At 42.4% G+C, this 17122-nt stretch overlaps 1 protein-coding gene and 2 non-coding genes across 3 annotated transcripts; all 3 read left to right on the forward strand.

Annotated features, from left to right (window-relative positions):
• The first annotated feature begins 145 nt into the window (after positions 1-145).
• On the forward strand, positions 146-16818 carry ncapd2 (non-SMC condensin I complex, subunit D2). Its single transcript, XM_058053652.1, has 32 exons — positions 146-308; positions 611-730; positions 924-999; positions 1079-1137; positions 1215-1390; positions 1820-1962; positions 2353-2480; positions 2554-2677; positions 2757-2904; positions 2982-3179; positions 3632-3766; positions 3852-3939; positions 4701-4890; positions 4970-5088; positions 5839-6039; positions 6120-6294; positions 6804-6888; positions 7017-7153; positions 7817-7949; positions 10467-10542; positions 10623-10829; positions 10915-11075; positions 11451-11562; positions 11678-11801; positions 11882-12037; positions 13834-14011; positions 14101-14195; positions 14276-14356; positions 14830-15013; positions 15093-15261; positions 16298-16420; positions 16722-16818. Exons 2-32 carry the CDS (start codon positions 613-615, stop codon positions 16802-16804), a joined length of 4182 nt encoding a protein of 1393 aa, XP_057909635.1. The 5' UTR covers positions 146-308; positions 611-612; the 3' UTR covers positions 16805-16818.
• Positions 1424-1745, forward strand: LOC131105761 (small nucleolar RNA U85). Its single transcript, XR_009119993.1, has one exon. It is a non-coding gene; the product is annotated as a small nucleolar RNA U85 (small nucleolar RNA).
• Positions 3994-4277, forward strand: LOC131105762 (small nucleolar RNA U85). The gene has a single exon (XR_009119994.1). It is a non-coding gene; the product is annotated as a small nucleolar RNA U85 (small nucleolar RNA).
• Positions 16819-17122: the final 304 nt, after the last annotated feature.

Below are 17122 nucleotides of genomic sequence, written 5' to 3' on the forward strand. Positions count from 1 at the left end.
TCTAAGAAAACAAAAAATGTCTGTTGCTGTGTTATTGACATGCAATTTTGATTGAATGCTCATACCAGTTTTCATGTCTAATGTTAATACAACCGTAAAATGACAAGTGGCGCTATGAACTGTTTTAAATTGTAAATTATGTAGTGCACTGTCGTCGCGTGTGGATGACGTCACTGAGCCATTGGCGCCATGTCCTTCAAATTTGAAAATCCGACGGCGGCCACATACCGTTTGTGGACTGGAGGGACGAGAGAACAAACAAGAGGACCGCGTCAAGCGTTGTTGTAGTTGACGGGCGACTATCAACGGTAAGTTCGGCATTTTAAACAGCGTTTTCGCTCGACAACTGTTTGTTGTTATTGTTTACAGTGGTAGCACTGTAAACCCAGCTACCTGCCAGTTAGCATTATAGCGTCGTGCTAGCATGAGCGCTAACAGGAAATTAAACATATTTAATTCAATTGTCATCCTGTTCCTTTCATTTACGATGCTATAGAACAACGTAGTTTTCTTTTCTGAACGAACCAACAGGAATCAAAGCGCTAGCGTTTTAAGTAATGTATTTGATGTGATGTGACGAATTGCACAAATGCAGTGTTTTCCTCCACAGAAATGTCTTGGGACTTTTTCGTGCCCGTTTGCGTGGGCGACCTGGTCAAGAGTGGGGGAATTAACCAGTACGTCGTGCAAGATGTGGTCCCTCCAAAACAGCTACAGTCCTATCTTAACAGTAAGTGGTATACTTAATATAAACGTACGGTGGTCGATACGTGCATCCCATAGCTCCAAAGGTAGAAATGCTCCAAAACCAAACACACGCAAACCGAGACGAGAGCTTTTGCTGCGCGTTTGCTTCCCTTGGTCATCATATAATTAAATGTACCTGTGTGTTTCGATCTTCGTTTTGTGTGTATTGTATTTAGGATTCAAGGCAGCCCTGAGAAGCCAAGGGCCTTTGTGTATCCTGGAACACTTTGACACAGCCTACAGTGTATTACAGTGAGTTTTGTTTTTTTTGTTTTTTTTTAACTCTGCAGTGGTTTTTTGCACTTATAGTAAACATGTTTACATTTTACAGGCATTCTCATTCAGTGGACATGAGTGTAAAGGAGGACACTCTGGAATTGCTGGTGCAAGGTCAGAACTACTACATGTCAAAGTTTGTCACGTTTTAAAAAAAACGAAATTTATCTTCCTGGTTGTTTTTGTTGCAGTTGTTAACAGCCTGGCGACTTCCCTGCCAGCACTGCTCCTCTCCACCTCTGTTTCGGCAGCAGAGCGCAAGGAAAAGCTCAACGCTGTCAAAATGAGCGTCTTTCTGCTCTGCAAAATGACAGAGTGCCTTGAAAGCGATTCCTACAGGCAGAGTATTATTACGGCACCTGGGAAGGTAACATGATTAACAGCACACTTATATCAAAATGCCCTGTGATGAAATTATGGCAGTTCTGTGATCTGTTAGACCAGGGATTACGATACTCTCGCCATCTGTTTCGATGGGTAATCTTGGTAGTGTCATAGTTATATTTCACTGCTGTAAGGGCCCACCTATATTGACACTGACTCTGCTTCTACAACTTCTGTCCTCCTCAAGAGCAATGGGACAGGACGGGTAGGAGATGTCAAACAATGTATGGCTGGTTTTGTTTGTGTGATGAATGTTTATGTAACAGTTGGCAAGAGGACATAATCTCTTTTAGATGGTTTGGCAGGTATGAGCATCAATCTTTGGTAATCTGAGGGCATCTACTGTATTTCATGCTCACTACTCATATGGAAATATATGTAAATAATGAAGGCGTATCCATGCTTTGTACAGGGTGGAAAAAAGACCAAAACTGGTGAGGGACCTCTGCAGTGGGACAGCGAGAGAGAGCGAGTTCTTCAGGCTCTTGTGCAGCTCCTCCAGTTGGATATCCGTTCCCTCTGGAACCTCTCTCTAGTAGAGGAAGAGTTCACCAGGTATTCACACAGAGCCTTTTTGCTTTCATAAAAAGTCTTTCTGCAAGTAACAGTTGGGATTAACATTTCTATCGAGAGGAAATTTAACCATTTTTTTTACTTCAACAATGATATGGAATGCTTGAGAAAATAAAAAAAGAAAAACCTAGCTGTCTTTGACCACATTGCATTTATGTTTTTATTTATGCACAACACAACGGCAACAGAGCCAAGTTCTAAGAGAGGTAAGACACATGTCAACGCCAAGTGCTGCTGAAGAAATATTTCCGGAGGTTGCCTACAGCCGCAGCTGTTAATGACAATGTTTTCTTTTTAAGTCAGTTTTTTGTGTGTTAAATGTAAAGTTCAGGAAACATATGACACCTGTCCAATTTTCTGTTGTTTCATCAGCTGTGTCACCTGCTGTTGCTATAAGCTACTGGAGAACCCAACTATCAGCCACGTCAAGACAAAACCCACCAGAGATGGTATTATCCATCTGCTAGGAGTGCTGCTCAAGAAGTACAATCACCTCCTAGGTTAGTTTGACCCCTGTATTGATTGATCTTTGGGGATTTCGTTGTATGGAGTTCTCAATCTGATTCCCAATAGGTGCAAGTGTGAAGGTGATCCAGTTGCTGCAGCACTTTGAGCAGTTGTCCTCGGTCTTTGCGCAGGCTCTGTGTGTATGGAGCACGGAATATGGAATGAGAGCAATAATAGGAGAAGTAATAAGGTCAGTTGGCATGCTTTCATGAACTCCCTCTTTTAAGTGACAGTAGTTATTTTCTAAATAACTGATTTATTTTATTTAGGGAGATTGGCCAAAAGTCAAGTGAGGAGCTTGCCAGAGAGGGGTCGGGGGTCAAAGCATTTGCTGCTTTCCTCTCTGAACTCGGTGCACTCTTACCAGAATTACTGATCCCGAACATCAGTGTGCTTATTACACACCTGGAAGGAGAGGTAACAACTTTATAGAGTTTTTCCTTTCTTATCTTAATGCTGTAGAGTATAATCCGTTTTTTCCGTGTTTTTCTTAGAGCCACACAATGCGTGTAGCTGTGTGTGAGGTTTTGGGAGAGATCCTGGTACGTGTCCTGTGCGGAGACGGACTGGATGAGTCTGGCAAAGCTGACCGTGACCGATTCTTTGATACGCTGCAAGAGCATCTGCACGACACCCATTCCCACGTCAGAGCTCGTGTCTTGCAAGTGTACACGCGTATCGTCAACAGCAAAGTAAGCCCCCCTGTTGTACTCGAGCAACGCTTCCCAACATTTACTGAGCCAAGGCTACAAAATTAATATAACTTTCGGTAGCCACTTTGGGTAAGTTAGCTGTCCTTTTTAAACCTGAACACAGTGAACCTCCAGCTTGTATTTGGGAACGCCCACATGAGGAAGTCTGGTTCACTGTTACATCACAGGGAGCTGGTGTTGGAAGGCAACTTTTTCAAACCGAGCATTCAGAGCCATCCCGAACTTCTTTCACGGCTCACTTCCAAATGCGTAAACCTCATTATCTGAAACTTTGGCATAATTTAACACAAGAATACAACATTCTACGTACGTTTATAGGTCAGAAAAGTGGAAAAGGTAAAACAGGTTCCCTTTAAAATATTGACTATCATGGCTCTCTTAGCTAACAAAGTTCCCAACCCATGCCATAGTGACCGTCTTCCCCGTGTTAGGCGTTGCCACTGTGTCGATACAGTGAGGTGATGGGCCTCGCTGTGGGGCGCCTGATGGACAAATCCATCAATGCAGTGAAGAGCGCCATCCAATTGCTGGCAGCCTTCATCGCACACAACCCCTACAGCTGCAAGGTAATTCTACCCATTCTTCTATTCTATTCTCACTTTTTAAAGCATTGGTAATTCAATCAAAAATCTCAGATCTTGTGTTCTTAAGTTGAGCAGCACAGATCTGAAAAAACCTCTGGAGAAAGAGATGGCAAAGCTTAAGGAGATGAAAGACAAACAGAAGGGGGACACGCCAGGTAAAGTCCACTTTTGTAATTTCAGTTTTTCCAATGTGATATCCTCTTTTTTTTGCCCAATGATGAGACCAAGGCGAATATGAGCTGACTGAACAACAGCTGGCTTCTTCTTGCCTCAACTGGCAGGTAATCTTGGCAGTGTAAGGGAGTTTTCTTACTCTGCTGTAAGGGTCTGCCTACAGTAACTAGTCTGCACCATTATTTCTCCTCTTGAGGTCACATAGGAGTAATCATGGGTATGCAACCTACAGTGTGTCTGTGCTTCGAGGCCTGAAGTTCACCCAACTGTGTTCACTGTTCAGCCAGCTATGAGTTGCTTCTTTGGTAATCTGAGGACAAAACAGTCTGTCTCACTCCATCCGGCTCCTTTTTGTTCACTTTACTTGTGAAGCGAATGACGCAATGCTTTCCCCCCACCTCTTTTAGCCTCTTCCAAATTCTCCGATGCATTCACTCTAAGTGCTTTGAGTCATAAAGTTACACCTGTTTGTAGCACAACAGATCCATTCAACGTTTGCATGGATTCATTAATGTGAGTGAGGCTGCACTCTTGTAGAAAGCCTCTCAATATAATTGAAAAGGCTTCATAAAGACCACAGTGCCATGTATCTGGCAAAAGAGCAAGGCATTGGTACATTGAGATGTTACAAGATGACATCACTTTTCAACATATGAAGTTATTTGCCATCTTTTCTGATTAGTGCGTTATTGTTATCTGTAAGATCTTCTCATTAGACCTCATCTTGTCTGCTTATTGGCAGTGGCGGTCATTCAAGCCTCAGAGCTGTGGGCTGCCATGGAGCCTGAGTTGCACGTCACCGTCCAGAAAGAGCTGGAGCATTCAGGCGACGCCGTGAGGAAACAAGAATATGAAGAGGAAGAGGCTGTTCAGGATGACGACAGAGCCACAGCAGTGAAGATAGCTCAGTACCTCCGGGTCAATAAGTACAGGTGATGCTAACACCTCAGACATATTTGGTAATAGCTCACTGTTTGGTCACTAGAGTTATTTGATTTTTCACCCGCACAGGAATGCGGTGCGCCTTTGTGTAAAAGCCCACAGTTGCTTCCCCGAATCAGAGATCTTTGCTGCTCTGTCTACTCTCTCCCCAGAGACGCTAATGAACACAATGTCTCTACTCTTCAAAGGTAAACTCTTTCATTCATGATTGTCGTCTAAATGAAAACCACATTGAACCGCCATTAACTTTGTGATTTAGCATGTCGTCATTGGGGGACATTCATTCAAAGGTATCTTTCTGTGACCATTGTAATTAAAATTGACAAGTTCATAATAGCCACCATTTCAGGTACTGTAAGTTGTAAAACTTACAGTACCGTAAGTACTGTAAAAGTGTAGGTCAAATACAAGCACTTGACATCAACTGATGGTTCTTATTTCAGAAAGGTATTGCCTGAAGTCAACGTTGACCTTGATACCTTTTTACTTACATTCTAACCTACTGTTATGTATTCATTGATTTCCCCTCACACTGATTCCTCCTCTTAGAATCACTGCTATGTTCTATCCCACTTTTTTTCAACCTTTTTTGAGCCACGGCACATTTTTTTTACATTGGAAAAATCTTTTTTTTTTTTTTTTTTAAAGTTGTGCATTTTTAAAGGTGTAGGATTATACACATAATAATTTAGAGAGAAGCCTGAAGACAGTCAGACTGAATACAGTCATTTTTACTGTGAATAATACTACACATAATGCCCAAGTTCAGGCAGGGATACACATTACGTTTTTCACTCATACTATACACCTTGCAGTCCAACCATACCTCGGTGTTCCCAGCATCACTCAGGAGGTGCTTGTTTAAGTTCAACAGCTTGAACAGTGTCATGTCCAAGCAGATGTTGTAGTAATTCACATTTTTCCGCCTTGCCTCTTAGGCTCTGATAAGGATGCTCCTGAGCCAAGCCACAACTTGTCCCCCACTCCATGTAAAGAAGGCAATCAAGAGGCGGAGGATGCTGAGCTGAAGAAGCAGGAGATGTTGGTGCAGTACCTTAGAGATACAGAAACGTTTGCTCTTCAGGTGGAGAGAGCCATCTCGGTCATCAACTCGATGCTCTACTGGAAAACCACTTCAGGTCGGAAGTCTTCCAAGATTGTATTTGGTGCCAACAGACAAAATTCGCACTCAATAACTGTTTTGTGTTTTGTCTTTTAGTCGTTCAGGAGGCAGTGCAGTTTTGCGTAACAGTGTGCGAGTTCAGTGTCGCCAACTCTCTCAGCGGCGTGAGGAAGATGTTGCCATTGGTTTGGTCAGCTGACGCCGCCATCAAAGATGCTGTTGTCCAGGCCTATAGGCACCTCTATCTGAACCCCAAAGGAGACAACACCAGGTGAAAAAAAAACACTTCAGTGTAGGCCTGTCACGATAATCGATCAGTCAGTGTCATTCACTACATTCATTTGCAGTGGTGCCAGACCCCCTACATTAGTTTATCTACATATACAGTATAAAGTATTAACTGTGTGTGTGTGTGTGGTTTTATTTTATTTTTTTTGAGTGTCCATCTCAACAATTATTGACCAGCAAAATGTGATTATTGTGACAGGCCTACTTCAATCTGGATAGTTTTCTCAAATGGTGGCCTCTCTCCTAATCGATGAGGCATAATTCATCAGAGTTCATTGTGAACATGCACAATATAGGCATCTGTAAAGCTGAAGATTATGGCATAATTTTATTATTAGTAGTATAGTGGTGTATAGTAGTATAATTTTATTCTGATTATTAAAAATGCATGTCTTGATATTGCGATATCACCCTTGCGATATTACAAGGGTTAATGAGTAGCTGATGAATTTAGATTAAATGTAGCATTCTAATTTTGTAAAATCTTTTCAGGATGAAAGCTCAAACTCTTGTGGATAGTCTTTCTGAACTGATGGTGGACGCCTCTCTGGGGACAATTCAGTGTCTTGAGGAGATTGTGAGTAATTCTTTTTAATCACAGGCAAGAACCACCCATATATTCTCTCGATTCCGAAGCTTAATAGTCATGATTTACCATTATCACAAATGCAGCAGCGTTGTAAACAATCAAATATGTCTTTGCAGGTGCAAGAGTTCTTCGGCAGCGGCAGTAGTCTGGAGTCGAGTGTTGTGCAGGTTCTATGGGAGAGGTTTACTGGTAAAACGGAAACCTCTACACTATACAAACGAGCTGCGGTCCTCCTGCTAGGCATGGCTGCACGGTAAGATCAAAGATCCAATACCAGAGATATATATATAAAGGATCTGCCTTTACAGCGATAAATAATCCATCTATTCACATTATATATGTATGTATAAATATGTACACATATCAGTGTTTGTTGATATTGGAATTGGAAATTGAGCATTGGACAATATTGACATATAGGTTATTGGTAAAAAAAAAAAAAAAAGCCAATATCTTACTTCCCTATTTATAACAGTTATCAAATAAATGTAAATTTTGTAATGTGGTTCACCACATACTGGCCCAATTCCTTTCATGTTGGTCCTGAGTCATCGAGTAAATCATTTCAGTCGCAACCATATATAGCAAGGACTGTTGCCAGTGCATTTTGATGAACATATATATTTTTAGTGCTCCCCCTTCCACTGCTCTAGGGTAGAGACAACAAAAGCAATCTTGTAGTCCACCCACACTGCTGCCTCTCTTCATACAGCCGCCAGCATTCACAACCTGTTAAATCTCATTTTTCTTCTAACTCGCCCGCTCACATAGATTATCTGCCCAGCTGCTAAGTGCAGTAAGGCCAACTCACAACTGTAATGTAGGCCATACTTTTGCATAATTGCATATGTTTACACAGTTAGACCCTAAATATTATTTTATTTATTTATTTTGCATGGATTTATTTTTTTTACAGGGGTGAAAGGGAAGTGGTCCTGAGTAATTTAGACACCCTTTGTTCTGTGGCTTTGGGCGAAAAAGTGACTGAGGACTTCCTTCTGGCGAGGGATACCATTATTACCATCTGCAACATCACTGACCATGTTAGGGTAAGATTTTAATTTCTTAATATAACTATATTTGCGTAGTATTGGAATGAAGGTCACACAGTAAACAATGGAGGAAATTATGTGCTCTTCAAAGTTACTGTATTTGAAATTACACCAACCTCCATTATTTAGGTATCATAGCACTAGACTTGATACTCCAACATAGGGGCAACAAAAGGTATAGACCAGGGGTCGGCAACCTTTACTATGAAAAGAGCCATTTCACCCACTTGCCCACTAAAGAAAAATAGCCTGGAGCCGCAAAACGTTGTATGTTTAAAACAACATTGGAGGGAAAAAAAAAGACGAGTTGGAGTACTCTTGCTAGTACTGGAGATAAACTTTAGTTTTTAAATGAGCTCTAATTTATTTTTTAGAATCGTCAAATAACTCATTAATAATAATTAATAACTCAAATAACTCAAAGTATTACTCATTTCCCTTCATGTTAACCTGTCAGAGAGAACTGGATAGCATCCTGTCTGCTCATTCAGTCACCAGTCAGAACTCAGTCAGGATGCATTCATGGTCTCACACAAAGTTGGATTTTTGTAAACTCATAACAAAGACGTGCATTTTCACCACACGGGTGCTAAAAAATATTCAAGCATTGCAAAGGGAGCCGCAACAAAGAGGCTGGAGAGCCACATGCGGCTCTGGAGCCGCGGGTTGCTGACCCCTGATATACAGTGAAGAAAATAAGTATTTGAACACCCTGCTATTTTGCTATTTCTCCCACTTAGAAATCATGGAGGGGTCTGAAATTTTCATCGTAGGTGCATGTCCACTGTGAGAGAGATAAACTAAAAAGAAAAATCCAGAAATCACAATGCATGATTTTTTTAACAATTTATTTGTGTGATACAGCTGCTAATAAGTATTTGAACACCTGAGAAAATGAATGTTAATATTTGGTACAGTAGCCTTTGTTTGCTATTACAGAGGTCAAACGTTTCCTGTAGTTTTTCACCAGGTTTGCACACACTGCAGGAGGGATCTTGGCCCACTCCTCCACACAGATCTTCTCTAGATCAGTCAGGTTTCTGGGCTGTCGCTGAGAAACACGGAGTTTGAGCTCCCTCCAAAGATTTTCGATTGGGTTCAGGTCTGGAGACTGGCTGGGCCATGCTAGAACCTTGATATGCTTCTTACGGAGCCACTCCTTGGTTTTCCTGGCTGTGTGCTTCGGGTCGTTGTCGTGTTGGAAGACCCAGCCACGACCCATCTTCAATGCTCTGACAGAGGGAAGGAGGTTGTTCCCCAAAATCTCACAATACACGGCCCCAGTCATCCTCTCTTTAATGCAGTGCACTCGTCCTGTCCCATGTGCAGAAAAACACCCCCAAAGCATGATGCTACCACCCCCATGCTTCACAGTAGGGATGGTGTTCTTCGGATTGTACTCTTCATTCTTCTTCCTCCAAACACGCTTATTGGAATTATGACCAAAAAGTTCTATTTTGGTCTCATCTGACCATAAAACTTTCTCCCATGACTCCTCTGTATCATCCAAATGGTCATATGCAAACTTAAGACGGGCCTTGACATGTGCTGGTTTAAGCAGGGGAACCTTTCGTGCCATGCATGATTTCACATCATGACGTCTTAGTGTATTACCTACAGTAACCTTGGAAACGGTGGTCCCAGCTCTTTTCAGGTCATTGACCAAGTCCTGTCGTGTAGTTCTGGGCTGATTCCTCACCTTTCTTAGAATCATTGAGACCCCACGAGGTGATATCTTGCATGGGGCTCCACTCCGATTGAGATTGACCGTCATGTTTAGCTTCTTCCATTTTCTAATGATAGCTCCAACAGTGGACCTTTTTTCACCAAGCTGCTTGGTAATTGCTCCGTAGCCCTTTCCAGCCTTGTGGAGGTGTACAATTTTGTCTCTGGTGTCTTTGGACAGCTCTTTGGTCTTCGCCATGTTACAAGTTAAAGTCTTACTGATTGTATGGGGTGGACAGGTGTCTTTATGCAGCTAACGACCTCAAACAGGTGCATCTGATTCAGGATGATACATGGAGTGCAGGTGGACTTCTAATGGGCAGACTAACAGGTCTTTCAGGGTCAGAATTCTAGATGATACACAGGTGTTCAAATACTTATTTGCAGCTGTATCACACAAATAAATTGTTAAAAAATCATGCATTGTGATTTCTGGATTTTTCTTTTTAGTTTATCTCTCTCACAGTGGACATGCACCTACGATGAAAATTTCAGACCCCTTCATGATTTCTAAGTGGGAGAAATAGCAAAATAGCAGGGTGTTCAAATACTTATTTTCTTCACTGTAGACTGATGGGTAGAAATTGACCAACTGTACGTAGTGCTTGATGTGTTCCAGTACCTATATAATATATTTTCCAGGTATTGTAGTAATGGGAAAAGCATTTTTATATACTATACATTTTTAAGGTTTGTCTGCACACTCCTGATGGTTACTCAAACTTGGGAAACATGTACTAATACACCATGCTTCAAAATTAGTAAATGCAATGTTTGTGTTTCTCGAAGCAATCCAGAGGTGCCCCTTTCAGACTGCCTCAGGAACATCAACTCTTTACCTGCCTCACTCAAGCAATTGCTGAAGGTCTGTGCCCCTCTTGTTGTTCAGCATAAAACTCTGCACAATATTTCTCACCCGTCGGACTTGCTCGTTTTTTCCACCAGGTGCCATGATGGAGGACCCTCACTGGCAGAGCTTCATGGAGCAAGCCGTCCGCCTCATCTACTTTCTGGCTGAATCTCCTGACCAGCTGTGCTCCCGGCTGCTCCAGCGCACCACTCGACTCCTGTTAGATCAAATCGCAGAAGGCGAGCAGGTCAACAAGGATGGCGAACAAATACAAGAAGGCTCTCAAGAATTTGGTCAACAAGGTGAGTGACAACTCTCATGTATTTATCATTGGCTGGTTGTTTTTCTAGACACTGTCGCCTCACCATGTTTTCTTCTCTCCCGCAGTGAACTGCGTGTGTTTGGCTCAACTGCTGGCTCTTTGTGGTAGCGTGGCCTTCTGGCAGGTGTCACACCTCGAACGCAGCGTGAGCACTGAGCTGCGGAGACGCAGAGGAGAGACAGAGGAGAGGGAGGAGAAAGAAAAGGGACCATCCACCAAAGCTAAGGTATGCAAAGATATACATTTTTTACAAGTCTGGCATAGTATTAACACAATGTCACTGCACGCAAGAACAATAACAGACCTTTGGCCGGGAAAAAGGCTGTGAAACAATGCCAAGTTTGTCACATTAGTGCTTTTGATATTACTCATGACATGTTGGTCTCTGTCTATTTGTTTCTTAAAATGTGTTTTGTTGAACTTTTAGTTCATCTTGTTGTTGTTGTATACTCTACAGTGAAATTGGCAGGTAGCTATTACCATTCCCAACACAGATGCAACCCAGCCGCTACCAAAGCAAACAAGTTTCCCTGTCCCCCTGAAGAAATGTAACCACCATGTGATGACAGTATCTTATGTCAAGCTTTCATTTTCCTCACAGCAAACCGCCAATGACAGCACAATAGAGGAGGATCTCGGCTTGGTCGGCGCCTCTGCAGAAGACACAGAGGCCGAGCTCATTCGCAAGATTTGTGAGACCGAATTACTAGCTGGTAACGTTGCTTCTGATCTTCTCCTGTGTAACGAATGTAATGCACGGTGTGACATTCATATGCTGATGAAATATTTAGCGTAAACTCCCTCTTGGCTATTCTCTTGCCTTTATAGAGGAGAACCTCCTGTGTGCATTCCTTCCCTTGCTGGTGAAAGTCTGCAGCTCCCCTGGACGCTATTCCCACCCACAGCTCACCACTGCTGCCTGTCTGGCCCTGTCACAGTACATGATGATTAGGTAAGCCCCTCCTCTCTTGTTCACTCACAATGGAGTCTAAAATACTGATGAATCTATACCATTCACCTCCCCCACTCCAGTCCGACTGTTTGCGAGGAGAATGCCCGTCTAATGTTTACAGTGTTGGAGCGCTCTACTCTTCCTGTCGTCAGGGCCAATGCCATCATTGCCCTGGGAGATCTCACGGTCCGCTTCCCTAATATTTTGGAGCCCTGGACACAGAATTTATATGCCAGGTAACTGAATGGATTTGTTGAACATCGCTCCGAAACTCTCATGCACTTGTTCCTCACAATTAGATACCCATTATGGCTCCACTGAACCTCATAATGGGCAAACATTTACACTTTCTATTGGGACTTTGATGAAACTAATTTGTGATATTGGCAAGCGCATGTCCAGTGGTTACCACGGCAACCAGCCTGGCATAGCATCATGGTTTAGCAAGAACACACAGGGTCAGGCTGCTTTGGACAGGGTCCCTTTTTTAATTACTAGTGTGTAACAGATTGTAGCTGGTCACTGTGTTGTAATTATGCAGAGTGACTGAGCAAGTAGGAGACAAATTAAATGTTTTTCACTTCTGCCAAGAAGTTCACTTTTAAAAACCCCTTTTAATGGCTTCTAAAGCCCAAGTAAAGCCTGAGTGCCCTATGGCCAACTTAAACGATGTTGTGTTGTTTGATGTGCGAGTTTTAATTATAATGTGTCGACATTTAGGTGTTTTTGGATATGTCAGACAGTCACTCTTCTAATGCCGCTTTGCCCTCCTGGTGTTTCCTACCTGATAAGTTCTCACTAATTGTCTCCCACACAAACACCTCCACTGTCCTCGAAGGCTGCTGCTGCCTTGGAGCCTTCAGATAAGCGTATTAAGAATTAATTACCCTGTTCATTGCAGTGGTAAGCCCCTATGCTGGCATGTGAAAGTGCTGTGTATGCTTTTCTGATCTTCTGCCAGAAATCCTACTCCCTGGCATAAATGAGGGGTACTGGTTAATGAGTTTCTTTTGTGGTGTGGGTCTAAGTGAGGCCAACTTTAAATTGCTCTTTCACCATCACACCAGACCAGCAGGACTGACTTTTGGAAATTGAGATATGCAGATAAATTTGACCGCATATTTATGTATATTTTTAAACATATTTTTATATTGTCAAACATGGAAGTGGCAACCAGCAAAGACGGCCATATTTTCATATTGGATGAAACTGACTTATAGGCACAAACGGCCTGAAATGCTGCAATATGATATATAGTGCATATGTTCAATATGATTCAGTCACTTTAATTTTGTTTATTGTTACGTAATCGTTTAATGTTAGTTATTAGGGATGTCCCAATCTACATTTTTTGGCTTTCGATTTGATTTTTTTTTTTTAACAGTCTTGCTGATCGCTATTCATCCTTTTTATTATTTTACAAACTTGAATTTGTGAGATTGAATGTGGTTATAGAAAACACAACGCCGTGAAAATAAAGCAGTCAAGTCTGAGCATGCTCAGTTACGAACATGATTTGGCAACCGGATCGTCCGTATCTTGAAAATACAGCAGACCGGAAGCCGATCCTAAAGATCGATCGAGTCATCCCTTGTAGGTCATTTCATTGAATGTATTTTTTATGTGATTTTATTTCATTTGTGCAATTTGGTCATAAGATCAGATGTGTTTTGCTTGTTTTTTTTTAGACTTTGTTCACCCTAGCTCATTAACTAAACTAACTAAAACAGCAATATTTTTTTTCCTTTAAAACATCACTAGCTAAACAAAAACAATTTGTTTTTCTCCACTTTTATCTACCCTGAAGCCTTCAAATCTGGAAACCCCATTCTTTTGACCACCTTGTGATGCATTACATATACTTGTTCTGAGTACCGGTACTTTAATTATATCTTTCTTCTTCCCTTCATGCAGGCCTGTCTTTGACTACTGGAGATATCCCTCCTTTTGATTTGGAGATTTAATCTCAAATTTTAGCTTTGGGGGAAGAGTTGTCTCGTTATCCTAATTTGACATCCTTTTTCTGTCACAGGCTCAGTGACGAGGTGCCCTCAGTGAGGCAGACGGCTGTGACGGTGCTGACACAATTGGTGCTAAAGGATGTCCTTAAGGTCAAGGGGCAAGTCAGCGAGGTGGCCGTGCTGCTAATTGACCCCCAGCCTCACATCGCCAGCCTGGCCCTCAACTTCTTCAATGAGCTGGCTACCAAGGTGCGCACGCATACACACAAAAAGAAAAGGTAATTTGCATAATTGGCAAGTTTCTCACACTGTTACCTGCCAATTATGTTTTCCGTCAGGACAATGCAATTTACAACCTGCTCCCGGACATCATCAGTCGTCTGTCTGACCCCGAGAGAGGCATGAGCTCTGATGACTTCAACACTATTATGAAGTAAGTAGGCTCCTTCGCTGTGGCTTGTTGACATATGAGATTGTGTATGTTCAACAAATGACATGTTTGTGGTTTCTTAGGCAACTCTTCTCCTACATCACCAAAGAGAGGCAGACTGAATCACTGGTGGAAAAACTGTGTCAGCGCTTCAGGACTGCCAGGTGAGACCATCATGTCTCCCACTGCTTTCTTCTCTGACTGTGTCCAGCTGTGATGTGAAGACGCAGGGGGTGGACATGCGGGTAATTACTTGTCGTGAAGAGACACCCACCATTCGCAGGCCAGTTCACAGTTGAATTCACACAGTAATCACGCACTGACACTCACTTCACTCATCTTGTCATGGCAGTCGTGTCTGCGTGTTATTGGAGAATGGAGTTGGAACAATGGGGCGTGACCTCTGCCTCGAGTACGCCTCTGAGTCATCCATACTCAAAGGAAGGACATCTTGCATTACGCCATGGCAAAGTGAATTAAGACTTGACGTTGATAGAAAATGCAATTTTTCCCAAATGCCAGCCCAAAGCCACAACGCACAAGTAAAAGATCTGGAATAGATGGAATACTGTGCAATTTGCATAATTTCTAATCAAATTTCACTCCCTCAAATCCATCTTTCTTCTCTCCTCCCTAGGACGGAGCGCCAGTGGTGCGACTTGGCCATCTCTCTGTCTCTGCTGTCCATGTGTGAGCGTGGCTTCAAGAGGCTACAGGAGTGCTGGGAGTGTTACAGCGACAAGCTGACCGAGTCCGGTGTCTACCAGCCTCTGCTCGCCATCACCGCCAAGCTGCGACGAGGTGCCAAGATTCAATTCAAGGTGGCACACACACACATATACACGCTTCCAGTAAAGTGATACATGGTATTGTGTTCGGTGGTAACATGTTCTGTAATAGACCCAAGTGGATGAGTTCGAGAAGCGGCTAACTGCGGTCCACACGCGCGGCTTGGAAAATGTGGAAAGCCCTGAAATGGATGAGGAGAACCCAAAAGTGGCAGGATCTTCTGACAAGACACCCAGACATGCGCCCTTGCCTGGTAGAGGAAGAGCGAGATCCAAGAGAGGTCTGTGCATAATGTTGATGGTTTCACGGCCTGTCCACAACCATCTCCCATAGAATGTGTCGCTCCAAGAAACACTATTGTGCACTTTATGCACTCTTTAAAAAAAACACTCTTAACTGTCCAATGTGATGCATGACAGAGTAAAGTAGCATTCAGGATTTGGACAGGACACACATGTTAGCAACACAAGCACAGCGATGTGAGCTTTCACTGAAGAGGAAAATAAAAACCAAACTTACTGCTAGCTGCTATCATGTCTGTAGCTGACTGATGGATAGTTGGCTCCAGGATATATTTTAACTCTTTAAGTGCCTGGTCGACCAACTTTAGCTATCTCTACCACTTGGTAGAGGTACTCAAAGCTATAGAAATCCACCCGATGACACATTGGCTGTAAATGGTTGGTCACTTCACCCTCCACTAGGATGTCATAAAGTGGAAAAAAGACATTTTTACCTTTTTGGATGAAAATCTGAAAGGCAGGAATAATTATTTAAATTGTGTTATTGATAGAGACCTTGATAGACGGAAATAGTATGTTACTTTGTAGCAGAAAAACAGTAAAAGTCTTTGTAATTTTATGATATGAAGTGGTTGGTGTTTTACTGTATAAGAATAGACTGTCCATTACCTGGATATTTTTCCATTAAAAACAAGATTACTCACCTAAAGGCAATAAGAAATGCAGAAAATTTCTATTGCTTTTTTCTTGGTTAGGCAGTTAAAGGGTTAAGATGTCCACAGCAGCGTGATTTAAAAAATATATATAAATTATAAAGCTGTCTGTGAAGCAGTGGTTATATACACAGCAGCCTCATCAAGATGGGGGCGGCTCATGAAAAACCCCGGTACTCCAAATAATGACCGTTTGACAGCCTCCTGTCAAAGGGAGATGATGGATCTTTCTCATATTTGGTGCTCACAAACACACTCTTGGGTCACATCACCGAAAAGTCAATTTTACTCAATAGTAGACCTTTTTAAATTCTACAGTCTAAACTAGTGACACTTTTTACTGCCTTCTCTGTCCATCCAGGTCAGTCCAAACCATCAGTTTCCAGCTGTGGCAGCGACAACAGTTTTGTGACTCCTCAAAAGACTCGCAAGTCAAAGAAGCCTGTAATTACCTTCAGTAGTGATTCGGAGGAGGACGAAGAGGGTAAGTTTATCCAACAATTGCTTAGCTTACTCCAGTTTGGTTCTAAAGCTGAATTGTGATTGGTAACGTCTCACTCAAGTCTTGCAGGTGACGGTAGTATGCATGATAAGTTGGTTGACAACTGAGGGTTCACTTATGTGGTTCACTTTTCATAGTCCCCACACGTTACCTAATACTGTACGTCACATTTGTGTTTGCCCACCAAAAGTAGAGCTCTCAAAAAAAAACACAAACCCCACAATCCATGAGATCCAAGAGGTCACATGATTTCTCACACTCCAATCCTTATTTGTTTCATCAGATGCTGTGTTGACGGAGAGCGAGACCCCTAAAGTCACTACGCCAATTGCCCGAACGCCTCGCCGAGCTCGCCTCAGAAACTGATCCCCCCCCCTTTTTTTTTTTTTTAAAAAAAGTTTTATCCTGTCTCTTTTTAAACGTTATTGTCCAGCTTTTTGCATATTTTACTTTGTTTTTTCGCAATATATTTTTTAAACAGCGCTTTTTGCTACTTTTAGCACAAACTAAACAGTGATTATGTGTTTTAGAGTGGAGACGTAATTGTAATAAACCTACACTTGGTGTGGTCAGCTCCCAAGCAGCAGCGTTGTCTTGTGTCCCATCACTGTGGTCCAACCTGTCTGCTGGGTTGTGTCCTTTATATTTACACCAAGGGATTCCAAAGTGTGGCAGAGCTAATTT

This window comes from Doryrhamphus excisus, chromosome 17 (assembly GCF_030265055.1).
Source record: "Doryrhamphus excisus isolate RoL2022-K1 chromosome 17, RoL_Dexc_1.0, whole genome shotgun sequence".
In the NCBI taxonomy this organism is placed as follows: Eukaryota; Metazoa; Chordata; class Actinopteri; order Syngnathiformes; family Syngnathidae; genus Doryrhamphus; species Doryrhamphus excisus.